This window comes from Phyllobates terribilis, unplaced genomic scaffold (assembly GCF_046119375.1).
Source record: "Phyllobates terribilis strain yellow unplaced genomic scaffold, ASM4611937v1 Scaffold_85__1_contigs__length_6476398, whole genome shotgun sequence".
Classification (NCBI taxonomy): domain Eukaryota; kingdom Metazoa; phylum Chordata; class Amphibia; order Anura; family Dendrobatidae; genus Phyllobates; species Phyllobates terribilis.
The window spans coordinates 841630-869257 of NW_027362845.1; the positions used below are offsets into that span (position 1 = coordinate 841630).

General features: G+C 46.2%; 1 protein-coding gene across 1 annotated transcript; it reads left to right on the plus strand.

Moving 5' to 3' along the window:
- The first annotated feature begins 872 nt into the window (after positions 1-872).
- On the plus strand, positions 873-26977 carry LOC141197656 (uncharacterized). The gene is made up of 7 exons (XM_073662738.1): positions 873-931; positions 19535-19618; positions 19748-19927; positions 20011-20134; positions 20217-20314; positions 20514-20604; positions 24812-26977. The coding sequence occupies exons 2-7, from the start codon at positions 19541-19543 to the stop codon at positions 26044-26046; spliced, it is 1806 nt and encodes a 601-aa protein (XP_073518839.1). The 5' UTR covers positions 873-931; positions 19535-19540; the 3' UTR covers positions 26047-26977.
- The last annotated feature ends 651 nt before the right edge of the window (positions 26978-27628 follow it).

Genomic DNA, 27628 nt, shown 5'->3' on the forward strand with positions numbered 1-27628 from the left:
AGATGATAAATTATAGATAGATATATGGATAGATAGATGATAGATAATAGTTGATAAATAGATAGATAATAGATGATAGATAGATAATTGATAGATAGATAATATGTATAATAGATAATAGATATTAGATAGATAATAGATAGATACATAGATAAATCATGATAGATATTAGATAGATAATAGATAGATAGATTATAGATAATAGATAGATGATAGATAAATGGATAGATGATAGATATTAGATAGATAATATATAGATGATAGATACTAGATAGATAGATGAAAGATAATAGCTAGATAATAGATAGATAATAGATAGATAGATGATAGATAATAGATAGATAATAGACAGATGATAGATAGATGATAGATACTAGATAGATGATAGATAATTGATAGATAATAGATAGATAATAGATAGATGATAGATAATTGATAGATAATAGATAGATGATAGATAAATAATAGATAGATAATAGATAGATGATAGATAGATCCCAGTAGAATAGAGGCCTTTGTTACGGTCTTCTCCAGTTGGAAATAGATTGCTGTCAGTGGGAAAGAAGATGATCCTGGAGTTCTGAAGCCTTTAATGGCTGACGGAGATAATGATGTTACCAGCGAGCTGCTGTCAGACATCTCCGGTCTCTTCCTCAGGGACTGGTGACACCTAAGATGTCTGACAGCAGCTCGCTGGTGACATCATTATTTATCTTCGTCAGCCATTAAAGACATCAGAACTCCAGGATCATCTTCTTTCCCACTGACAGCAATCTCTAATTATCTCCAAACTGTAGGGACACAGACACCACCGTCCTGCACCCGCTGACCTGTGATCATGTGACCCCTGACTCCTCCCCTCCTGTGACCTCATCACAGGTCCTGTGCGCACAGAACAGCCATATATGTGGTCGCGGCTCTGCAGGTGGAGGTATGTGGAGATACCTCATTTCTCTCTATCAGGATATTCCTCTTCCTGCTATATCGCCTCTATACTCCGCAGCACTGTACACACATTAGTATCACTGATGAGCTTGAGGAAGCAAGAGGAGAAGGAGGAGGATATGGCTGATGGACTCTCCGTGACTCTGGACAGCAGAGAGGTGACGTCTGAGCCAGAGAGGTAGATCTGGGTGTCATCAGCGTACAGATGGTGCTGGAAGCCATGGGGATTTATGAACTGTCCCAGGCCAAGGGTATAGATGGAGAAGAGTAGGGGTCCTAGGACAGAGCCTTGGGGGACTCCATCAGAGAGGTGGTGGGCTGAGGAGGTAGTGTGGGAGACGCTGAATGTGCAGTTGGAAAGGTATGAGGGGATCCAGGATGGGGCGAGGTTTTTGACTCCAAAGGAAGAGAGGATCTGTAGTAGGAGGCAGTGGTCAACTGTGTCGAAGGCAGAGGACAGGTCTAGAAGGAGGGGTATGGAGAATTGTCTGTTAGCTTTGGCTGTAAGTAGGTCATTAGTAATTTTGGTCAGGGCAGTTTCAGTGGAATGGTGGGGGCGGAAGCCGGATTGTAGGCTGTCAAAGAGCAAGTTAGATGAGAGATGGGGAGAAAGTTTAGTGTGAACATGTTGCTGAAGGAGTTTGGAAGCGATTGGTAGCAATGATATGGGGCGATAGCTTGACATAGCGGGCGGGTCGAGGGATGGCTTTTTGAGGATAGGTGTGATTGTGGCATGTTTGAAAGCAGAAGGGAAGGTACCAGAGGTTAGTGATAGGTTGAAGAGGTGGGTTAGGGCCGGCATAAGTGGAGTAGTGGGGTTGGGGAGGAGGTGGGATGGGATGGGGTCGAGTGTACGAGTGGTGAGTTGTGATTTGGAGAGGAGGCGAGTAAGCTCTCCTTCAGTGATGTTCGAGAGGGAGGTAATAGGGGAAGGAAATTGGTCTGGTACACAAAGGGGTTGTGGTGGGGGAAAATAAAGACTTTCCTTGATTGGTAGATCTTTTTTTTGAAGTGTGTGGCAAAGTCCTCAGCATGATGTGGCCATCTCATCATTATTCCTGTCTGACGTTCATTATAACTTTGAACACCACAATGTGCCCTGGACTAACAGCAGATAGGAGTATCATAGAAGAGGTTTCCCCTTTCAGTGTTCTGTATACAATCTACGAGCCTGTGTAACAAATACTATAATCAGCATTACTCACCTTCCCCTGCTCCAGTGCCGGCTCTCTGCTGCTGCTCGGGTCTTCTTTATAGGTTGCAGTGGTGATGTCATGTCTTTAGCGTGTGTGACAGCCAATCACTGAGCTCAACGGTTCATACTGAATAAATTGGCATCAGTTCTGAGATCAGTGGTTGACTGCAGCGGTCTAATGCGCTACATCTATGATGTCACCAGGGCTGAAAATTTAGTATCTAACAATTATTCCGTGTCGCCATTTTCTGAGACCTGTAACTATTTTCATTCTTCCATCGATGGACCGGTTTCAATGATTATTTCTTGTTTTCTTAATTTTTTCTGATACAATTTTGGAGGAAATATGACATTTTAGTAGCTTTTTATTAAATTTTTATGTGGAATTGTGGTGATCAAAAACATTATTCCTAGTGATTCGATTTATACCACATGGGAAAAAATATTTAAATATTGTATTAATTCAAGCAGTTACGTGCATGGCAATACCGAATAATTATTTCAATGTATTACATTTTGCTATTTACTTTGGGGGGAGGGGAATGATATAAACATTTATTGTTTGTGTGTTTTTTAATATTTTGTCTTTTTTATATATATATTTTTCATTACTCTCCTTGTCCTGCCCATTTTTCCCCAATTGTACATAGTGCCCTATAAAGTATTAGCCCCCCCTCTCATTGCCATATACAGTAGTAATGATCATCATCTTTGTTACCCCCATAGTTTTAGTGCCCCACACCACTAATAGGGTTCTTCTCCTCTTTTGCTGTAATCTACAGGATATGGCTGTAATCATTTATTTTTTGTAACACCTGAGCGTGCACTGCACCCTGCTAGGTGCCACCATGCCAGTGTTTCTTTTTGTATTACCATATAAATCAGTACACCCCTAATACACACTGAAATAACTGAGAGATTTAAACTTGCTTATAACATATCATAATCACAATGGAGACAAGCCTCAGAATCTTGTCCAACTATTTTCACTTTTTGGCTTTGTCAGGGGTGAGATGTGGAATCCACGATCTATGGATTGAGGGATGATTCCTGGACATTGCACCCATAGCTTATAGCAGTTGAGAATAAAAATAGTTTTCTTGATCACTTTGAAACATACACTGTGCGCGCAATTATTAGGCAAGTGAATATTTTGACCATATGATCATTTTTATGCAAATTTTACAAATGCAAGTTATATAAACGTTTGTTATTGGATGAAGTACAGTATTTTTCGGACTATAAGACGCACCTTTTTCTTCCAAAATTTTGGAGGAAAGTGGGGATGCGTCTTATAGTACGATATACATAAATGCTGTGGGTGGTGGGGGATGTGGGGGAAGCGACAGTGACAGTGGCGAAGTAGCGGGGCACAGGAGGCAGCTGCCGCCTGCTGCAGCCTACACTGTGCCCGCTACTAAAGAAAATTAATATTCACTGCTCCCCACTCCCAGTGAATATCCCATGGGTGTGGTGAATATTCATGGACTTTAATAGCAGGCACGCTGACAGCCGAGCGCAGCAGGAGCCGCGCTACGGCTACAGAGTGCGCACTATTAGGGAGAATGAATGGTCACTGCTCCCCACGCACGCAGTCCCGGCGTGGGGAGCAGTGACTATTCTGGCACAGAGCTGGACACAGCGCTGGAGTAGAGAGGAGGTGAGTATGATTGTTTATTTTTTTTCTGTGCAGTGTGACGGGGATCAGGGGGTGCCAATCATATCTGGATGAGGGAGCCATGCATACAAGGATAAGGGGGGACATGCATACAGTGATGAGGCATGAGGGGGTCCATACATACTGGGATGAAGGGAACCATGCATATAGGGAAGAAGGGGGCCATACATACCAGGAAGAGGAATGAAGGTACCATACATACGAAGAAGAGGGATGAAGGTGCCATACATACCAGGATGGGTGTGAGGGGGGCCATACATACCAGGATGAAGGGTGCCATACATACCAGGAAGAGGGATGAAGGGGCCATGCATATCAGGATGGGGATGAGAGCCACATATAACAGGAAAAAGGGGGCCATATATACCAGGATGGGGGATATTTACAGAATTGGGGGACATTACCCCTATAACAGTGTCAGCAGTAGACCCCCTCCCCCTTAACAGGGCATCATGACCACATTTTTGTCTTAATTTTTTTTTCTATTTCCCCCCTCTAAAACCTAGGTGCGTCTTATGGTCCGGTGCGTCTTATAGTCCGAAAAATACGGTAGATCAGGAGATGTGTATTTGTATAATGAGGGGTGTGTGGCCTATGGATATTGACACCCTTTATCCTGGGGAGGGCAGCTTCTTGTCCTCAGACAAAATGGGCCAAAAAGAGTTTTAACTGACTCTAAAAAGTAAAAAATGGTTAAAAGTCTTAGAGTGACCACAGAAACTTCAAAAGTCTACAGGGTTGCAAAAGAAATAAACAATAACATTAAATGCAAAAGATTTCAGAAGACTCAAACGTGAAGCGACCAGGAAGATATTATCCTCCAGTGCTGTCGTATTCCAGAATTGCAGACTCCCTGAAGGCCCAGAAGAACTAGGTGTTCAGTGCTCAGAGACAAGGCCGAGGCTGCATATCAATCTCCACTGAACAAGACACAAGTGCAAACATCAAGACTTAACCAAAAGATAGCTGAAGACAGATTTTTTTAAAAGGTTTTATGGACTGTTGACAGTGACTCTTGACAGACCAGATGGATGGGCTCGTGGCTGGATCATTAATGGGCACAGACCTCGTCTTCAACTCAGACGCCAGCGAGATGGAGTTGGGCAATGCTATGGCCTGGTATTACTACAGATGAGCTAGTTGGACTTTTTTGAGTTGAATGTGGACTCAAAATCAAATTCCAAACCTACTCCCAGTTTTTAGATGACACTTTCTTTAAAACAGAGGTACAGAAAAAATCTACATCTTTTAAAAAAAAATCAGGAATGTTCTGCGGGAGAATGCTCAATCGCAGCATCGAAGTCTTCACTGCTCAGTACCCGGAAAGGCCTTAAAGATGAAAGAACAATGTTATGGCCTTTTCCTCACTGGACCTAAACCTCGCTGAGATCTTTTGGGCTTTTCTTAAACTCGAGATTTATGGTGAAGGAGAACAGTCCCCTCTCTGATCAGTGTCTGGGACTATGGTTAGTGCTGCTGACGCGCCCCCTGGGCCATGTGTGGGGAAATACCCGGAGCCGGGTCTCTGTGTAATGCTGGGGGTGGTAGACTCCGTGGCGGCGACCTGGTCCCATGGCTCAGGGTGGTCAAACCAGTGGCAGATCTGTTTATTTGGTTTTGCAATGTTTAAATGTCCGACTACGCCACCCGTGGATTGCGGTCACTGAGAACCACCGCTGCAGGGCAGACCACTGAGGCTGATGTTGTGTGCGCAGCAGAGAGTAGTATAACTCCCCACGGGAGGAGTATAGCCTCAGGGCAGCGTCTATAGATGGTGAGGGTTGTGGTGCATGGGCGCAGCAGAAATGACTCAGAGTCCTTGCAGTGCAGTTCAGGGTCTTTATTGTTGGTAATGAAGAAGGCCCTGCCGGGAGTACTGGCTAACATTAGAGGCCTGGTCAGTCTGTGAGTAAACAAGAGTTCCCCTGACCAGGTGGAGGTATAGGCCTTCCCGTCTGACTGCACTCTTCCTGGCTGCCCTGCTGTAGTCGTGTAGTAGCCCACGTCCCTGAGTGCTCACCCGTATGGCTGGTGACTTGGGGCCTTTGGTTCCTTCCGCTCCTCGATGGCGGTGCCGGTCCCTTGCGTGTGACTGAGCCTCCGGGCTTTCTATGGACAGAGGACCTGAAATCCCCTGCCAGGTGGTTTCTGATGCTGGATGTAGATATCCCCACAGCCTCGGACTCTGGTGTCCGGTTCTCTGCGTCTTCTACCAGGATGAGCTCTGCTGCTCCAGTCCCTGGTCTTCAGCTCCTGGCTCCAACAGAGCTCCTTGCTGCTGCTCTGTCCCTTCCTCTGGAACTAGACTCACTAACCCCGCCCCAGATCCAGTTTATAAAGGGCAGGTTCCTCCCCTCCCTGGACTGGGGCAGGAGGCGTTGCATGCAAATGTGCTCCTGACCAGGAAAACCCATGCTCGCTCTCAGGCATGGTATTTCTACCACTGTGGCAACCAGACCCCCTGGAGTGCCACATTCTCCCCTAGTAAATTTTAGTACTCCGGGACTAAACACATATTATGAAAACATGCATAACAGGGTATAAACAATAACACAACAACATATGTACAAGGAATTCAGTTTTTATAGGTCACGGCGCTTCCGTAACCAGGTGTCCATGTCACCCAAGATGTATTTTGAGGGACTCGTCCCAAACCCTCCACGTAGGCCCTGGGGTGGCTACAGGGCATCGATGATCTGGCGTTGGACCACGTCTTCAGCCACCTCCACGGGTTTTTGTTCTGTGGTCTGGCACAGGTGCAACTATTTACAAGGCACAGTTCCGGTTATTCATTGTCCATAACCTGTTAGTCCATAAACCCTGTCGGGTAACTTAAAAAACATAATTATTATTCATGCAACAAACATAAAACATTTCAACATTTGCAATATACAGGTATATATATCACATTTAAATTCTCCAGCGAGCGGGCATTTGACCCCTAGTGCCCCTGGTGGACCTACGTAACACACTATCTGGTGGTGTTCTTTCTGAGTCCCCTGTTTCCACCCCTTGTGTAGTGGGCTCGCTAGTGTCTGCACTACAGGTGTTTGGAGATGTTATGGGCAGGCTGGGCAGCTTTCTGCGTACTCTTTGGCTTACCACAGGCACAGCAGGCTCACTACTAGCAGAGGGTTGATTCTCCTGGGCTGCTGGTATGGAATCTTCTGCCTCTGGGGCCGGTTGCTCTCCCAACACTACTTGCTCTTCTGTAGGCCCTTGAGGGGTTGGCTGGAGAAAGGTAAGGACGGGTACCACAATAGCGTTGTTAATTTGTGTCCAGGACCGGGGAAATTCTCCGAGTACTGTACTGACCATTTCTTCCCTTTCCCCTGCGGGTTGAGGGCTATCTTGGTCTTCATCAGTGCTTTGCAGCTGCTCGGGACACTTCTTCAGGTGGTCTCTGGAGACAGTGGCTATGGTCTCTCCTTCATCCTTACTGATAATACATACTTTCGGATTGTCATGACTTGAGGGCAGTACTGTGTACGGGTCTTTCTCCCACTGGTCATCCAACTTATGGAGCCGCCTCTTCCTCTTCAAGTCCTGCTCTCCAGGTGCCAGGGGAGCAGCGGGAGCATGCTGGTTGTAAGTCCTCTCTTGCCTTTCTCTTGCTTGAGACAGACTTCTCTCAACACTCTCCTGCACTTTCCGGTACTGCTGCTGCCGTTCTGTATCCCAGTTTGCCTCGGGCGAGTTGTCCTCGGGTATCAGGACTCCCATATCCAGGTCAATAGGCAGCTTACCAGGTCTTGCTCTCATTAGGTAAGCCGGGGTGCAGTTGGTGGCATTTACTGGGATGTGGTTATACAAGTCCACCAGGTCAGGCAGTTTTTCATGCCACAGACTGCGTTCTTCCAGGGGCAACGTTTTTAGCAAGTCTATCACCACCTGGTTCATCTTCTCGCATAATCCGTTGGTTTGGGGGTGATAGGGCGTTGTCCTTATCTTCTTGCAGCCATACAGGTTGCAGAACTCCTGGAAGACCTCTGCTTCGAAGGCTGGACCTTGGTCAGTCCACACTTGCTCCGGATACCCGTGTGGACGGCAGAAGTGCTGCTGGAAGGCTCTAGCTGCTGTCTGAGCTGTTAAGTCCTTGACAGGGACCACCACCAGGAACCGGGAGTAGTGGTCTACGATGGTGAGGGCGTAGACTTACCCGGACCTACTTGGAGCCAGCTTCACATGGTCCAGGGCTACCAGTTCTAGTGGCTGCTTGGTGATGATGGACTGCAGGGGAGTCTTCTGGCTGGCACGGTCCTTTCTTCTCAGGTTGCACGGGCCACAGTCTCTGCACCATCTCTCAATGGCCCCTCTCATGCCTACCCAGAAGAACCGTTCACGCAACAGGAACTCCAACTTCTTACATCCAAAGTGCCCTGCTCCGTCGTGGTATGCCTCCAGGACCATAGCCGCATCTCGTCTCGGGACCACTACCTGCCAGGTCATCTCATGTGTCCAGGAGTTGACAATTCTCCGGCACAGCTTCCCCTTGTAGAGAAACAGTTTACTCTTCTCCTTCCACAGCTGTTTAGTTTCTTCCGGAGCGTCTGGGTCAAGGCGGGCATCAGCCTGTGTCAGCATCTCTTTTACCAGGTGGACGGCTGGGTCACTGTCTTGCGTCTCCGCCCAGCTGTGGTGGGGTAAGGGATTGAAGTGGCAGAGTGCCTGTCCCTTACACGGTGGGAACACTGGGTAATCCCACGACGGTGGAACGCAGGGAGTTCAATCTCTTCCAGTTCTTCTGGATCTTCCCATCCGTCCGGCAAGTTCGGCATCCTGGACAGGGCGTCTGCGTTGGCATTTGTGCATCCAGCCCGGTATTTGAAGGTGAACTCATAGTTAGATAGGCGGGCCAGGGCACCAAGTTTTGCACTGTCCAGGTGTGTCAACGGGTTGTTGTCCGTGTACACGGTGAGCTTGGAAGAGGCAAGGTAATGTTTAAAGCGCTCTGTCACTGCCCATACCACCGCGAGGAACTCTAGCTTGAAGGAGAGAGAATTTTCAGGACTCCTTTCTGTGGGCCGGAGCTTCCTGCTGGCATAAGCGATTACCCATTCTCTGCCCTGTTGGATCTGGGACAGCACCGCCCCTAGCCCGATGTTGCTCGCGTCTGTGTGGAGAATAAAAGGCTGGCGTTAATCAGGGTACGCCAGGATTTCATCCTCCGTGAGGGCCATCTTCAGCTGGCGGAAAGACTCATCCTCCAGCTTGTCCCATTTGAAGGGCGGCTTCTGATTTTTGGCCTTCCTGGACTGGCCTATCAGGAGGTCCTGCATAGGAGCTGCCATTTTGGTGAAACCGGGGATGAATCTTCGGTAGTAGCCTACGAACCTGAGGAACTGCCGCACTTCCTTTATGCTGGAGGGTCTTGGCCAGTCCTTAACCCCTTAACAACATCTGACGTACTAATATGCGTCTGTGCCCTGGGACTTAAGAGCCAGACCCGTATTAGTACGTCATGGCGATCGCGCGTGCACACAGGCTGTGCGGGCGCGATCGCCGCCGGGTGTCAGCTGATTGTCACAGCTGACACCCGGTACTATGTGCAGGGAGCGGTCCTGCACCGCTCCCAGCACATTAACCCCCGCGATGCTGCGATCGAAGCCGATCGCGGCATTGCGGGGGCAAGGGGAGGTGATCGGCGATACTCACCTCCTCTTCCGGCTTCCAGCGCAGTCTGAAAAGGCTTCCCGGGTGTTGCCATGACGACCTGATGTCGTCATGACAACATCCGGGTCACCAGAGAGCAGGAAGATTGCTTGGACATGCGCAGTGCATCTCCAAGCAATCTTCACACCGCTGACAGCCTGCATGGCATAGGGATGGTGCTGCATTCCTGTGCCATGCAGGCGATCAGAAAAAAAAAAAGTGAAAGTCCCAGAGTGGGACAAAGTAATAAAGTGTATAAACTGTGTGAAAGTGGAAAAAAAAAAAAAATTTGCAAAAATAAAAAAATAAAAATAAAAAAAAGAATCCACCAAAAATAAAAAATATAATGTACCCATCAATAAATATTATTATAAAAAAAAAAAAACAATAAAAGTACACATATTTGGTATCGCCGTGTCCGGAACAACCTGACCTATAAAACTGTCCCACTAGTTAACCCCTTCAGTGAACACGGTAAAAAAAAAGAAAAAAAAAAGAAGCAAAAAACAATGCTTTATCAACATACTGCCAAACAAAAAGTGGAATAACACGCGATCAAAAAGACGCATATAAATAAAAATGGTACCGCTGAAAACGTCATCTCGTCCCGCAAAAAACAAGCTGCCATACAGCTCCATCAGCCGAAAAATAAAAAAGTTATAGCTCTCAGAATAAAGCGATGCTAAAAAATATTTTTTTCTATAAAATAGCTTTTATTGTGTATAAGCGCCAAAACATAGAAAAATGATACAAATGTGGTACCGCTGTAAACGTACTGACCCGAAGAATAAAGCTACCTCATCAATTTTACCACACGCGGAACAGAATAAAAGAAAAGAAAAAAACAATTCCTGAATTGTTGGTTTTTGTTTATTCTGCCTCCCAAAAATCGGAATAGAAAGCGATCAAAAAATGTCACGTGCCTGAAAAAGGCACCAATAACAACGTCAAGTCATCCCGCAAGAAACGAGCCGTCACATGACTGTCTGCCAAAATCTGGAAAAATTATAGCTCTCAAAATATGGCGATGCAAAAACTAGATTTTACAAAAAATGCGTCTTTTAGTGTGTGACCGCTGTCAGTCATAAAAACCCCATATGATTCTGGCATTGCTGTAATCACACCGACCCAAAGAATAAAGTCGTCTAATCACTTATACCGCACAAGGAACGGCGTCAAAAATAAACTCTTGGGTTAGGATTGGGCTAGGGTTAGGGCTGGGTTTGGGGCTAGGGTTGTGCTGGGGCTAGGGTTGTGCTAAGGCTAGGGTTGTGCTAGGGCTAGGTTTGTGCTAGGGCTAGGGTTGTGCTACGGTTAGGGTTGTGCTAGGGTTAGGGCTGGGGTTGGGAATTTTTTCAAAAGTAAGAAAAAAAGATGACGATATGGCGACTAGTGTTGAGCGCAAGTGCTCGCTACTTGAGTTTGCATCGGGTGCTCTGGTATGCATTGGGTATCGTGGGTATTTGAGTGACATGCTCGAGTCTCTGCCCCATATGCTTCGCGGCCAAAAAACTTTACGGGGATTGCCTGCCATGCACGAGCGATCCCCGCATGTTTTTTTTTGGGTGTCTAATAACCGTGAAACATGCAGAGCAGGGACTCGAGCATGTCACTCGAGCACACGCTGTACATGGTGCATACCTGAGTACCCGATGCAAACTCAAGTAGCGAGCACTTGCGCTCAAGAATAATGACAACTTATTCAATATGATGACCTAATGTAAACAAATTCTGTGCCGTACCTCTGGGTTCAAAATGTTCACTATACACCTTAATAAAATCCTTGAGGGGTATAGATTCCAAAATGGGGACACTTGTGGGGGAACTCCACTGTTTAGGCACATCAAGGGCTCTCCAAACGCGACATGGTGTCCGCTAACAAATTGAATGGAAAATCGGCTCAAATTGTTAGCGGATGCCATGTTGTGTTTGGAGAGCCCCTGTGTGCCCAAACATTGGAGCTCCCCCACAAGTGACCCCATTTTGGAAACTAGACCCCCCAAGGCACCTATCTAGATTCATAGTGAGCACTTGGAACCCCCAGGTGCTTCACAAATTGATTCGTAAAAATGAAAAAGTGAAAAAAAAACGCTTTTTCATTTTTATGAATCAATTTGTGAAGCACCTGGGGTTCCAAGTGCTCACTATGAATCTAGATAGGTGCCTTGGGGGGTCTAGTTTCCAAAATGGGGTCACTTGTGGGGGAGCTCCAATGTTTGGGCACACAGGGACTCTCCAAATGCAACATGATATCCGCTAACAAATTGTCGGCTCAAATTGTTAGCGGACACCATGTTACGTTTGGAGGGCCCCTGTGTGCCCAAACTTTGGAGCTCCCCCACAAGTGACCCCATTTTGGAAACTAGACCCCCCAAGGCACCTATCTAGATGCATAGTGAGCACTTGGAACCCCCAGGTGCTTCACAAATTGATTCGTAAAAATGAAAAAGTGAAAAAAAAAACACTTTTTCATTTTTATGAATCAATTTGTGAAGCACCTGGGGGTTCCAAGTGCTCACTATGAATCTAGATAGGTGCCTTGGGGGGTCTAGTTTCCAAAATGGGGTCACTTGTGGGGGAGCTTCAATGTTTGGGCACACAGGGACTCCCCAAATGCAACATGATATCCGCTAACAAATTGTCGGCTCAATTTGTTAGCGGATATCATGTTGCATTTGGAGAGTCCCTGTGTGCCCAAACATTGGAGCTCCCCCACAAGTGACCCCATTTTGGAAACTAGACCCCCCAAGGCACCTATCTAGATTCATAGTGAGCACTTGGAACCCCAGGTGCTTCACAAATTGATTCATAAAAATGAAAAAGTGTTTTTTTTTTCACTTTTTCATTTTTACAAATCAATTTGTGAAGCACCTGGGGGTTCCAAGTGCTCACTATGCATCTAGAAAGGTGCCTTGGGGGGTCTAGTTTCCAAAATGGGGTCAGTTGTTGGGGAGCTCCAAAGTTTGGGCACAGAGGGGCTCTCCAAACGCAACGTGGTGTCCGCTAACAATTTGAGCCGATTTTTCATTCAATTTGTTAGCGGATACAATGTTGCATTTGGAGAGTCCCTGTGTGCCCAAACATTGGAGCTCCCCCACAAGTGACCCCATTTTGGAAACTAGACCCCCCAAGGCACCTATCTAGATGCATAGTGAGCACTTGGAACCCCTAGGTGCTTCACAAATTGATTCGTAAAAATGAAAAAGTGTTTTTTTTTTCACTTTTTCATTTTTACGAATCAATTTGTGAAGCACCTGGGGGTTCCAAGTGCTCACTATGCATCTAGAAAGGTGCCTTGGGGGGTCTAGTTTCCAAAATGGGGTCAGTTGTGGGGGAGCTCCAAAGTTTGGGCACAGAGGGGCTCTCCAAATGCAACGTGGTGTCCGCTAACAATTTGAGCCGATTTTCCATTCAATTTGTTAGCGGATACCATGTTGCATTTGGAGAGTCCCTGTGTGCCCAAACATTGGAGCTCCCCCACAAGTGACCCCATTTTGGAAACTAGACCCCCCAAGGCACCTATCTAGATGCATAGTGAGCACTTGGAACCCCTAGGTGCTTCACAAATTGATTCGTAAAAATAAAAAAGTGTTGTTTTTTTCACTTTTTCATTTTTACGAATCAATTTGTGAAGCACCTGGGGGTTCCAAGTGCTCACTATGCATCTAGAAAGGTGCCTTGGGGGGTCTAGTTTCCAAAATGGGGTTAGTTGTGGGGGAGCTCCAAAGTTTGGGCACAGAGGTGCTCTCCAAATGCAACGTGGTGTCCGCTAACAATTTGAGCCGATTTTCCATTCAATTTGTTAGCGGATACCATGTTGCATTTGGAGAGTCCCTGTGTGCCCAAACATTGGAGCTCCCCCACAAGTGACCCCATTTTGGAAACTAGACCCCCCAAGGCACCTATCTAGATGCATAGTGAGCACTTGGAACCCCTAGGTGCTTCACAAATTGATTCGTAAAAATAAAAAGTGTTGTTTTTTTCACTTTTTCATTTTTACGAATCAATTTGTGAAGCACCTGGGGGTTCCAAGTGCTCACTATGCATCTAGAAAGGTGCCTTGGGGGGTCTAGTTTCCAAAATGGGGTCACTTGTGGGGGAGCTCCAAAGTTTGGGCACACAGGGGCTCTCCAAACACAACATGGCATGCGCTAATTATTCAAGCAAATTTTACAATCAAAAAGTCAAATGGCGCTCCTTCCCTTCCGAGCCCTGCCGTGCGCCCAAACAGTGTTTTTTCCCCAAATATTGGGTATCTGCGTGCCCAGGGGAAATTGCACAACAAATTTTGGGGTCCATTTTTTCTTGTTACCCCTGTGAAAATAAAAAAAATTGGGTCTAAAGTAACATTTTTGTGAAAAAAGTTAAATGTTCATTTTTTTCTTCCACATTCAAAAAATTCCTGTGAAGCACCTGAAGGGTTAATAAAGTTCTTGAATGTGGTTTTGAGCACCTTGAGGGGTGCAGTTTTTAGAATGGTGTCACTTTTGGGTATTTTCTGTCATAAAGACCTCTCAAAGTGACTTCAAATGTGATGTGGTCCCTAAAAAAATGGTTTTGTAAATTTCGTTGGAAAAATGAGAAATCGCTGGTCAACTTTTAACCCTTATAGCTCCCTAACAAAAAAAAATTTTGGTTCCAAAATTGTGCTGATGTAAAGTAGACATGTGGGAAATGTTATTTATTAACTATTTTGTGTGACATATCGCTCTGATTTCAGGGCTTAAAAATTAAAATTTTGAAAATTGCTAAATTCTCGCCAAATTTCCGTTTTTTTCACAAATAAACGCAAGTGATATCGAAGAAATTTTTCCACAATCATGAAGTACAATATGTCACGAAAAAACAGTCTCAGAATCAGGGGGATCCGTTGAAGCGTTCCAGAGTAATTACCTCATAAAGTGACAGTGGTCAGAATTGTAAAAATTGGCCTGGTCATTAACGTGCAAACCACCCGCGGGGCTTAAGGGGTTAATCACTGTGATCTTATCAGGGTCTGGAACTACTCCGTCAGCACTCACCACGTGTCCCAGGTACTGTACCCTTGGTTTCAGTAGATGACACTTGGAGGGTTTCACCTTTAGGCCGTAGCCTGCCAGGGCGTCAAACACCTCTGCCAGGTGTTTCAGATGGTCCTCGTATGTTTTGGAATGCACGATGACATCGTCCAGGTATAGCAGGACCGTCTCGAAATTCCTGTGCCCCAGGCAGCACTCCATCAACCGCTGGAAGGTTCCTGGCGCGTTGCAGAGCCCGAATGGCATACAGTTGAATTCGCTGAGACCCATCGGGGTGGTGAACGCGGTCCTCTCCTTGTCTGCCTCTGCTACAGGAACCTGCCAGTACCCGCTAGTAAGATCCAAAGTGGAGAAGAAGTTAGCAGACTTTAATGCAGCTAAAGATTCCTCTATCCTAGGTAATGGGTACGCATCTTTGTGTGTGATACGGTTGACCTTTCTGTAATCTACACACATTCTCATAGTGCCATCTTTCTTTTTCACATGAACTAGTAGAGCTGCCCAGGGGCTACAGCTATCCCTGATTACCCCAGCTTCCTTCATTTCTCGCAACATTCCCTTGGCATTCTGAGGGGGGACCGTTCGGTATCTTTCCTTTATGGGTGGATGGTCTCCCGTGGGGATGTGGTGTTCTACCCCCTTTACTTGCCCAAAGTCTAGCGGGTGTTTGCTAAAGACTCTTTCGTACTCCTGCACCACCCGGTAGACTCCCTGTTTTTGGTGTGAGGGAGTGGAGTCGGTGCCCACATGCAGCTTCTGACACCAGTCCTCCATTTGTTTCTTGGAGCCGTTACCCTCCTATGGTTGAGATGGAGGCAAGGGTTCCACGACCTTTACAGAGTTTTGGTTAACGGTGAACAATTTTTGCTAGAGTGGCATACCCGGGCAAGGATACTTCTCTTTCCCCAGTGTTTAGGATGCGGACGGGTACACTCCCATGGCGTACATCGACCACCCCCCGTGCTGTCAAAATGGTGGGCCTACTGTCTGAGTAGACGGGTTCTACCATGGCTTGGTAGTCTCTTCCTCTCAATCCAATTGCAGTCCAGCACCAGATCATCATCTCAATTTTTGGGGGCATGGCGATAGGGAACGGGTCACTCATCCTAACGCTACCAATCTTACCACCAGACAGTTCTACCTGTTGCCTTTTCATCAGGGCCCTGATCTCTTTTTGTAGGACACGCTGCTGGCTGGAGCTGGCATTCACCGCAAGCTGCTGTAATATGACAATTATCTCTGCAAGACAATTTTCAATAACATTAGTACCCAAGGTTATCTTAGGGTGGCTTTCACGACGGTCAATGTCCACAATAATCAGTCCTTGTCCTGGCAGTTCAACTTTACCAATTTTGATGGTCACCTCCTTGAATCCCACCTGCGGTACGGGCTGACCATTGTTGGCGATGATGCTCAAATCTTCATCTGGGTAGCGGGTAATATCTGAGTCATTCCAGTACCGCTTAAAAAGCACATAGGGGATGGTGGTTACCTGTGACCCGGTGTCCAGCAGTGCACTCATAGGGATGCCATCCAGCACCACAGGCAAGACCGGTCGTCCCCCTACGTACTTACCACGCCAGCTCGATGGGCCTTATGATCTTATGCCTGGGGGTCGGCCCTCTGCCCCAGGTTGGGCCCGCTTAAATGACAGTACCTTGCCATATGTCCTGGTTGGTTGCAGCGGCGGCAGATGGGTTGTCCGTCCTGGTCATAGCGGTTGCTGGGCCTTCCTCTGGACAATGGGATCCTCCTCCGTTGGCTCCAAGGGACATCCTCAGGGCTGGAAGCCAGCTGGATCTTTCCTGGGGAAGACACCTGTAAAGACTGCACAGTTCTGGTTAGCGCGGCAACGCTTTTGGTCAGTTCTTGGACCTGATGGTGCAGGTCTACAGCCGGGTCTTTGTCCAAAGCCTGTGCATCAGCTCCCACAGGCTCTGCAGACAAGGGCGCCGCCTCCTGGTGATAGGTAATAGCAGGGCGCCTGTGGGTTACAGCGCCACCCGGTGCCGGTTCTCGGAGCACCCGGATGGCCCTGTCTTTGAACTGCACAAAGTCCAAATCAGGGTTCTGCAAGGCCATTACACGCAACAGGGTTCGGTGGGCGCTGGACTGTAGACCCTCAATGAACTGTTCAGTCAACAGCTTATCCTCATTCCGCACGCTGTCAGGGTCTGCCTGCTTAATGTCTCTCAGGGCCTCCTGCAAATTCAAAGCATAGTCCCGTATACTGTCTTGGGCCTGCTGTTTGCATCCAGAAAATTTTAGTTTGATCTCTGCTGAGGTGCGGGTATCAAAAGTGTCCTTTAGACGGGCCAGTATTTCCTTTACAGTCCCCTTTTCCCTGGCTGACCAGGACTTCACTTCTCTTTGGGCTGCCCCGATTAACTGGCCTGTAAGGATGCTCACTTTTTGTTCCTCGGACATGGGGTATACTTTGAATAGGCTATACAGTCTTTCTTTAAAGTCGCTCAGGGTATGCGACTCCCCTGAGTACTGGGGTAACCATGCCACTCCGGGGATATACGGCATCGTGAACGGCATCACTGCGGCAGCACCCGTGCTGGCAGTTGGAGCTCCCTCCATTCCTGTTGTCTTACTCCCCCCTAGTTAACCGTGGCCTACCTTCCGTTGCTTCTTCTCCGTAGGCCGCGGCTCCGCAGGTGATGGTCGGGGTTGAGGACCTTGTGTCGCGCACTGGTGACGTCGGCGTCCGCTGGGCTCCTTCCAGGACCTTGCGCAGCGTCAGTGCGTAAGGTGGGGCTTCAGCTCTCGTGCGCTTTTGGAGTCCACGCCCCTCTTCTTCCCGCGCGGCGTCACAGAAATGGCGCCCAATGGCGTGAAAATGGCGGCGGATGGTGGGAAATGGCTGCGGATGGCGGGAAACTTCACCACAATAAATATCACAGTCTTTCTTTCAGGCATGCAGTACCCGGTAATTGCGGGCACGAAATCCTGCCGACTACGCCAAAGTTGATGCACCCCTGGGCCTTGTGTGGGGAAATACCCGGAGCCGGGTCTCTGTGTAATGCTGGGGGTTGTAGTCTCCGTGGCGGCGACTCGGTCCCGTGGCTCAGGGTGGTCAAACCAGTGGCGGATCTGTTTATTTGGTTTTGCAATGTTTAAATGTCCGACTACGCCACCCGTGGATTGCGGTCACTGAGAACCGCCGCTGCGGGGCAGACCGCTGAGGCTGATGTTGTGTGCGCAGCAGAGGGTAATATAACTCCCCACGGGAGGAGTATAGCCTCAGGGTAGCGTCTATAGATGGTGAGGGTTGTGGTGCATGGGCGCAGCAGAAATGACTCAGAGTCCGTGCAGTGCAGTTCAGGGTCTTTACTGTTGGTAATGAAGAAGGCCCTGCCGGGAGTACTGGCTAACATTAGAGGTCTGGTCAGTCTGTGAGCAAACAAGAGTCCCCCTGACCAGATGGAGGTATAGGCCTTCCCGTCTGACTGCACTCTTCCTGGCTACCCTGCTGTAGTCGTGTAGTAGCCCACGTCCCTGAGTGTACCGTGTGGTGCTCACCCGTATGGCTGGTGACTTGGGGCCTTTGGTTCCTTCCGCTCCTCGATGGCGGTGCCGGTCCCTTGCGTGTGACTGAGCCTCCGGGCTTTCTATGGACAGAGGACCTGAAATCACCTGCCAGGTAGTTTCTGCTACTGGATGTAGATATCCCCACAGCCTCCGTCTCCGGTTCTCTGCGTCTTCTGCCAGGACGAGCTCTGCTGCTCCAGTCCCTGGTCTTCAGCTCCTGGCTCCTACAGAGCCCCTTGCTGCTGCTCTGTCCCTTCCTCTGGAACTAGACTCACTAACCCCGCCCCAGGTCCAGTTTATAAAGGGCAGGTTCCTCCCCTCCCTGGACTGGGGCAGGAGCGTGGCGTGCAAATGTGCTCCCCACCTTGAAAACCCATGCTCACTCTCAGACATGGTATTTCTACCACTGTGGCAACCAGACCCCCTGGGGTGCCACACTGCCCACAAAGATGATCGTCAGCAGATTAAGAAACTAATGGACTCCATGGATGGATGGCTTATCACTGGTGTTGAGAAGAATGGTGGCTATATTGGTCACTGATAAATTTTTATTAAATGTCAGAAATGTATTTTTGGACATTGAGATGTTTGGTTCTTATTCTCACTATACCAGATGAAAATAAACAATTAAGATGGAAAATTTACATTTTTCATATAGTTGCATAATAATTCTGGACACAGAGATATTCTCCTAAAACAACACCTCACTTTTACTTTCTTAAATATTCAGACTTATTACCCTTTGGATTGACCAACAGCACTGGAGATGTTAAATAATAAAAGTAATCATCAAAAATACAAATTGCCTAATAATCGTGCACACAGTGTAGAGTAGGTGGTGGAGATAGAAGACCTCTTCTTTCCAGAACTTATCATGGAGTGGTGAGATGTGCACAAATAAACCATTAACATATTTTATTGGCTGTACAAAGACTGCTGTTTCTTTATATTGTTAAATTACTTGAATTATTTTATAACTTCCGTAATCCCAACTGATAGCACATAGGTATCTCTCTGTGACCTGAAGATATATGAAGTGCTCTACCACATTATTGCTTTATACCGGCATCACAATGCTATTAATTTTTTTTGGTGATACACACAGATGCCGCTCTGCCGCAGACTGGGACCCACTAGACACCAGATACCTTGAGAAAGGCCTATGATAGGCCGAAACGTTGGAAATATCTGAGTTCATTAGGGGTCTATCATAATTAAGAAAACTTTCTTTGCGTCATTGCATAATAAAAAATCATTTTCATGATAATTTGTGTGCCAGAGTATATATATATATATATATATATATATATATATATATATATATATATATATATTTGGACTGTTTCACTATTTTACTCCTGAGCACCACAAGCAGTGAGCGCCCATTATTCACTTACTATTAATTTTTTTATTACACAGAATTTTATATATTTTACACCAACTCATCTTCAATCCACTCAGATTCCCACAATATGAGATACTAATAATTTATCTATATAATTTTCCTAGAGAAGAATGGATAGAGACAGAAAGAAGATGGCGGAGAGGATATTACACCTCACCCTAGAGATCCTCTTCCGGCTTACTGGAGAGGTGAGAGATTCTGATGACGTCACATTACATCATTCTTATCTATGGGAATAACAGATGGACAGAACTGGAGAGGTGAGGACTCTGGAGATGTCTGGAGTGAGATTTATTAATGTCTCTCTCCATAACCAGGATTACACAGTAGTGAAGAAAACCTCTAGTGAGCGCTGTCAGGACCCTGTGTCTGAGGGATGGGGAAGACCCCTGAGCCCAATCACAGGGCCTCCATCTCACCCCCTGATACATGAGGACATCAATGAGCAGAAGATCCTAGAACTCACCTACAAGATGATTGAGCTGCTGACTGGAGAGGTGACACTGCTGGGAATGCTGGGACTTTATACGGTAACGCTATGAAGGGATCGGGGGGATGACTGTATCATTATATGTGTCAGGTTCCTATAAGGTGTCAGGATGTCACTGTCTATTTCTCCATGGAGGAGTGGGAGTATTTAGAAGGACACAAAGATTTGTACAAAGACGTCATGATGGAGGTTCCCCAGCCCGTCACATCACCAGGTAATAGACCGGACTAAATACACACGGCCTATAATTATCTGTATGTAAAGAATGAATTCCGCCCCTTATGTGTTTCCTCCAGATCTATCCAGTAAGAGGACAACACCAGAGAGATGTCCTCATCCTCTTCTTCCACAGGACTGTAAACAAGAAGACCCCAATGTTCCTCAGGATCATCAGGTAGATGGAGAAAAGGTGTCATGAGATCTCCCCTATGATGTGTAGACGGCTGTGAAGGTCTTGCTGCTCAGTCTTGTTTTATCCACCAGTATTATATGTTTTATACTTGTGTAATGAGAACGGTGGAGATGGCAGGATTAGAGCTGATCGTAGATGGGACTTCTCCATCTGTTTGTGACTTTTACAATATTTGTTTCAGGGTGAAGATCTGACCCATATTAATAGTACTAAGACATATGTGACGGGTGATGAGCGGTGTAAAGAGGAGATTCCTACCTATGACTACCCAGGTGAGTAGTAACCACGAAATGAAGAGAAGTCACAGATTTTTCTCAGTCACCGGCTGTGGCTTCTTGATCAGTGGTGTAGTCCGGCCGTATCACAATCGTGTGATCACCATTTTACCTCTAGACCACATTTTCCTCCATCCAAAAATGTTCACATTACTTTCTGTAATTGTGAAAGTCCTTTTCTATAGAACTTACAACCTGGAGGATCCACCTACCCCCTGGGATTAGATGACGCTGACCGTTACCTGCACAGATCTGTAAACTACAAAGCCAAATGACAGTATACGTAGAATGTGCTGACAAGTGAGAAAATCACTTGAAGAATAATATTATGATGGGCCTGTAAGAGAAAGTGGAGGGTAATGATGGTGTTGGCTTCCTAGAACCCTGATATCTTATTGGATGAATCTACCTTCTCTGCCTTCTGTACTGCTGAATGTGCTCATATGGTCCCTACAAGACCAGGTCCAGTCTTTCTGACCAAACTTCACTTTTATGATCAACAACATTAAATGTGCAGTGAGGGGCAAGTGTGAATTTCTGTACAATAACAACAGAGTTTCCCTTTATCCTGACTTTACAATTTCTTTTAAAACCGACTAACTTCAAACAGGATTGTGATAAACTATACAGAAAACATTACACCTGTGCCATGATATATCTCTAAGCTGTGCGTGGCTGATGGCTGTAATATACATTTATTCCCGCCTGCAGGAGATGTGTTGGCTCAAGCCCTGGTTTCATGGATTCACTCCACGTCATAAATTACATTACGATTTCAATCCTAAGGAATTCAGATTACTGCACAATCTCTCCTGAAATGGGGGCGCTAATACTTTCTCTACTCTCCTGGTCAGGACTCATAGTAGCTCCAATGGTTTATCATAAATGAGTGCGGCTCTGGTTTAGGTTTGAAGTTCTCTCCCCTGATACATATGTTATTGTTGAGGATGTAACTTATCTTTTATTCTGTATTTTTTTCCAGGTTCATTTTGTATGATATCTTTATTGTGGTGGGATCAGCCTGACTCACTTATGTGACTCTGTAACTTTCTGGTAGTCTTTAAAAGAAGGTCTCCATTACCTCTTGCAAATGCCCGAGATCTAAATTTAAGACACCTCAGCTCTGCAGTATTAGAAAAAGTTCTCCTTCAATGTCTAATATTTCATCTTGAAACTCATCTCACAGAAAATATTGGCCCTTATCATAGTTTAGACCTCAGAGAGGTTTCACCACTAGTTACTCATTTATTACTGATGAAGACTTTTTGAAGAGTTTGATCATTTCAGTAGATGTGTTATTGACTATAGTCACAGTTTTTGACTACAGTAGTTAGTGCCCAAAATACTCTGATTTAACCCCTTCCCGCAGCCAGTTTTGTGTTCCTAATTAGGCCCCATTTTTTAAATCTGACATGTGTCACTTTATATGGTGATTACTTTGGAATTCTTCACAAAGGATAATAGGAAACAAATGGACCTTACAAATTATTTTCCAACTTCTCTTGAACCCGACAATACCCTATATACGGTTGTACCCTACTGTCTGGGCACATGGCAGGTTAAGAAGGGAAGGAGCGCCATTTAGCTATTTGAATGCAGATCTTGCTGGAATAGTTTGCAGGCACAATGTATTGGGGGCACTGTTCATGGTCACCTGGAAGATCAAAAGATGGCTACCACGAACAGGCTTGGCGCTATCTACTCCAGATCCCAGGGACTGCCTTGCTCATCGCCCTTTATCGTCAAGAAGAATAGTCAGGTAACCGGGTCATAAGCAGGAGGGCAGAGAAAATACAAAATCAGAAGACACAAGAGTAGTCAGTAAACGGGCCGAGGTCACAACAGGAAGAAAATACACAAGTCGGGAGCTGAGCACAGAGGACTGAACCAGAGGAGAACAAGGCTGTATCTGGCAGCTTCCGGCAATATGCTTCCAGCTTTAGTAGGGTGCGGTGCTTTCCAATTGACTGAAGCAGGGAGCAGATTACTCCAGCTGGACAGCACACACCCATACTGCTAGACTGGATGATACTACAGGTACCAGGCACCCTAATCTTAGTGGCTGGACAGGGCCTGCTCCGCCCAGAGCTTCTGGTTCTGATGTCTCCTCCATCACCAGCGTGCCTGCAGGATGAATAAGGCGGCTCCTGGTGACAGAAGCAGACGTCGCAGGAGCAGATCCCAAAGGATATGGGACACACCATTTACAGAAACCCTAATGTGGCCAAATTGCAGAAAACCAGAGCAGTAGAAATCCTCATAAAGTGACTCAGTTTTAGAAATTATAACCCTCAGTGAAATAATCTATAGGAGTAGTGACTATTTTGTCTCCACAGGCACTTTCCGGATATTAGCACGCAGTGGATGTTGGAGAGAGAAAATAACAAATATATAATTTTATTACATAACACATAGTGCCCAGATTGTGCTCCAGGAGACACACACTATAAATTAAGTGGGTTCTTCTCACTATAGTAATGCCAAATACATGGATGCTAAATGTGGTTTGGGCGCACTGCAAGGCTCAGAAGTGAGGGGGAGATCTGACTTTGGGAGAGCGGATATTGCTGGATTGGAAGCCATGTTGCTTTTCAAGAGCCTTTGAGCCACTAATAACGTGGAAACCTCTGTTTTTCCATTGACAGATGATGGACCTGAGTGGGGACTTGTTTTTAACTGGATGAGTAGAAGTTTTTATTAGTATAATTTTTGCCTACATAACATTTTTTGATGGCTTCTTATTCCATATTTTGGAGGCAGAATGAACAAACAGTAGGACACCACGATCTATTGGTTCATCATATGAGATTTTCTGTTACGGATCCGGGTGGTGGAACCTCTGTGCTGCGGTGCAAGGAGGGACCAGAGGGGTGTGACTAAGTATCAACACGGACCAAGGTCGCACGGTGGCTCAATCGACTCCGTGAACCAGGGAGGGACCGAGCAGAGGGACCAGGTGCCACTCTGGGACCAACCTTGTATGAGAGCAGGTTACTGCCATGGGTCAGATGGCAAGGACTGACCGGTACAGCAGATGAGCACGGCAGGCAGGCTGTCGGGTGGTCCGGGTAGATGGACTGGAGGACACCACGGGTAACTGGCAGGAGCCTCCAGGTAGGCAGACTGGTAGGCATTGCAGATAACAGGCAGGAGCCTCCAGGTAGGCAGGCTGGTAGGCATGACAGGTAACAGGCAGGAGCCTCCAGGTAGGTGGACTGGTAGGTATGGAAGGTAACAGACAGGGACCTCCAGGTAGGCTGGCTGACAGGCACCACAGGTTACTGGTAAGTTCTCCAGGTAGGCAGACTGGCCAAGCCCATAGACAGACTGGCAGGTTGGTCCGTAGGCAGACCGTCTGGCTGGCGGAGACAGGTGGCAGGTAAAGGCTCAGGATAAGCGGACTGGCCAAGCCCATAGACAGACTGGCGGACTGGGCTGTAAGCAAACTGTAAGGCTGGACTGGTAGTCAGGCTGGCGGACTGAACTGGTAGTCAGGCTGGCGGATTGGACTGGTAGTCAGACTGGCAGCGGGACCTGAGGGCGGAAGCAGAGTTTAGTACACAGAGCAACAAACTTGCACGGGCACCTCCATTTTGGAGGAGGTGCCTTATATATGAGAAGTCCGCTGGTCATTGGCCGGGGACTCTTTAGGACCGCGCGCGGCCTCTTTAAGAGGGAGGGAGCGCGCCCTAAGCACAGTGCCCGGGAAGCTGCGCACGCCGGCAGCAGCAGCAGGGGAGCAGGAAGACGCCAGTCCAGGAGCACGGCGGTAATGGGGGCGGCGTCTCTGCCTGACAGGGGGCAGAGACGCCGATGCTACATTTTCTATTAGACTGTGAACTGTCATTCTGTCAATAACTTGCCATTTCTACAGACATTTTAAGTACAATTATCACAAGAATCTCATAGAAAAATAAAGATTGCATAACACTTCTAAATCAATCTAAGAACAAACACATCCCTGGGCTACATGCTAGTCCAGGAAAATGAAGAGATATATACTCAAGTTTAAATATTCCTTTATTTTTTAGATTTGTGTCTAATAAAATTGATTTTTAAACTTGAGCATGTATCTCTTCATTTTCCTGGATTAGCATGTAGCCCAGGGATGTGTTTGTTTAGATATTTTAAGTATAAATGTTCAAAAATATAAATTTCAAGGATATTTTATTCAAAATTAATAATTGTCTTTTTTTCTTGGCAGATGACTGTACCAGAAGATCAGAGGGACAGGAGAGTTTTAAATCTGACGATCTTGAGATCCCACAGGATACAATTGAAGTGAATGCCATTACTCCAGATATACCATCATACCTTCACAGCAAACATCAATCATCTGATCCTATGAAACAGGTCCTGTCTTCTGATTCATTACCGACTACTAAGGAAAATCAAAATAAAATAAGCATTACAAAACAAACTTCTCCTAAAGGAAAGAAATCATTTTCACTTTCAGAAAGTGGAAATAGTTTTACCCTCGAAAAGTCTATTCTTAAACATCAAAAAATACACACAGCGGACAATAGATTTTTTTGTTCCAAATGTGGAAAATGTTTTAATCAGAAATCAGTTTTTGTTAATCACCAGAGAACCCACACAGGAGAGAAGCCTTTCTCATGTTCAGAATGTGGGAAATGTTTTAACCATAAAGCTCATCTTAATAACCACCAGAGAACTCACACAGGGGAGAAGCCTTTTTTCTGTTCAGAATGTGGGAAATGTTTTAACCAGAAATCAGATCTTTTTAGACATAAGAGAACTCACACAGGGGAGAAGCCCTTTTCATGCTCAGAATGTGGGACACGTTTTAATCGTAAAATGATTCTTGATAGCCACAAGAGAACCCATACAGGGGAGAAGCCTTTTTCTTGTTCAGAATGTGGGAAATGTTTTAATCGTAAAGCGCATCTTGATAGCCACCAGAGAACCCACACAGGGGAGAAGCCCTTTTCCTGCTCAGAATGTGGGAAATGTTTTAACCAGAAAGCACATCTTAATAGCCACCAGAGAACCCACACAGGGAAGAAGCCTTTTTCATGTTCAGAATGTGGGAAATGTTTTAACCATAAAGTGCATCTTAATAACCACCAGAGAATTCACACAGGAGAGAAGCCTTTTTTATGTTCAGAATGTGGGAAATGTTTTAACCAGAAATCAGATCTTTTTAGACACAAGAGAACTCACACAGGGGAGAAGCCCTTTTCATGCTCAGAATGTGGGAAATGTTTTAATCATGAAGCACATCTTAATAACCACCAGAGAATTCACACAGGGGAGAAGCCCTTTTCATGTTCAGAATGTGGGAAATGTTTTAACCATAAAGCGCATCTTAATAACCACCAGAGAATTCACACAGGGGAGAAGCCCTTTTCCTGTTCAGAATGCGGGAAATGTTTTAACCAAAAATCAGTTTTGGTTACGCACCAGAGAACTCACTGAGGGGAGAAACCTTTTTCATGTTCAGAATGTGGGAAATGTTTTACCCATAAATCAGCTTTGGTTAAGCACCAGAGAACTCACACAGGGGAGAAGCCTTCTTGCTATTCTTTTTTTTTTTAATCCAATAAATTTTTAATGAGATTTTTTCATTAGTTTTTTTCTTTTTGACAAAACAAGAAACCAGTACATACAATAATAAAATAACATACCATATGAATCACATACATGCATCTCTCCTATATATCCTTTCAGATTCTCCATTACCATCTGATAACTTACAGTCACTATATCCTACAATTAACATTCCACATTCTTTAAATCTCTTATATAACCATAATATTGTAATAAACATTATAATCCTATACACATATAGGTGTGCTATATTACCCATACCACATGTTAAGGAATTCCAATATACATTACAATGAAACATTAGACCTCGCCAATACCCCCTCCCCCCTTTCAGTCATTGTCTCCAACAATAACCCCCTTGATAGCATTACAGGTGTATCCAACCATAAGCCCCTCATCCCAATCCTGGTATACATGGCACCCCATCCCTCATCCTGGTATGCATGGCTGACTCATCCCCAATCCTGGTATGTATGGCCCCATCAGCCTTATCCCGGTATGCATGGGCCCCTCACCCCCGTCCTTTTATGCATGGCACCCCTTCCCTCATCCTGGTATGCATGGTACCCCTTATCCCAATCCTGGTATGCATAGCCCCTCATCCCTATCCTGGTATGCATAGCCCCTCATCCCTATCCTGGTAAGCATGGCACCTCATCAATATCCTGGTTTGCATGGCACCCCAATCCTCATCCTGGTATGCATTGTACCCCTCATCCCTATCCTGGTATGCATGGGCCCTCATCCCTATCCTGGTATGTATGGTCCCTCATCCCTATCTTGGTATGTATGATAACCCCTCATCCCTATCCTGGTATGCATGGCCCCTCATCCCTATCCTGGTATACATGGTTCCCCTCATCCCTATCCTGGTATGTATGGCCCCTCATTCCTATCCTGGTATGTATGGCCCCTCATCCCTATCTTGGTATGTATGATAACCCCTCATCCCTATCCTGGTATGCATGGCCCCTCATCCCTATCCTGGTATACATGGTTCCCCTCATCCCTATCCTGGTATGTATGGCCCCTCATTCCTATCCTGGTATGTATGGCCCCTCATCCCTATCTTGGTATGTATGATAACCCCTCATCCCTATCCTGGTATGCATGGCCCCTCATCCCTATCCTGGTATACATGGTTCCCCTCATCCCTATCCTGGTATACATGGTTCCCCTCATCCCTATCCTGGTATGCATAGCCCCTCATCCCTATCCTGGTAAGCATGGCACCTCATCAATATCCTGGTTTGCATGGCACCCCAATCCTCATCCTGGTACGCATTGTACCCCTCATCCCTATCCTGGTATGCATGGGCCCTCATCCCTATCCTGGTATGTATGGTCCCTCATCCCTATCTTGGTATGTATGATAACCCCTCATCCCTATCCTGGTATGCATGGCCCCTCATCCCTATCCTGGTATACATGGTTCCCCTCATCCCTATCC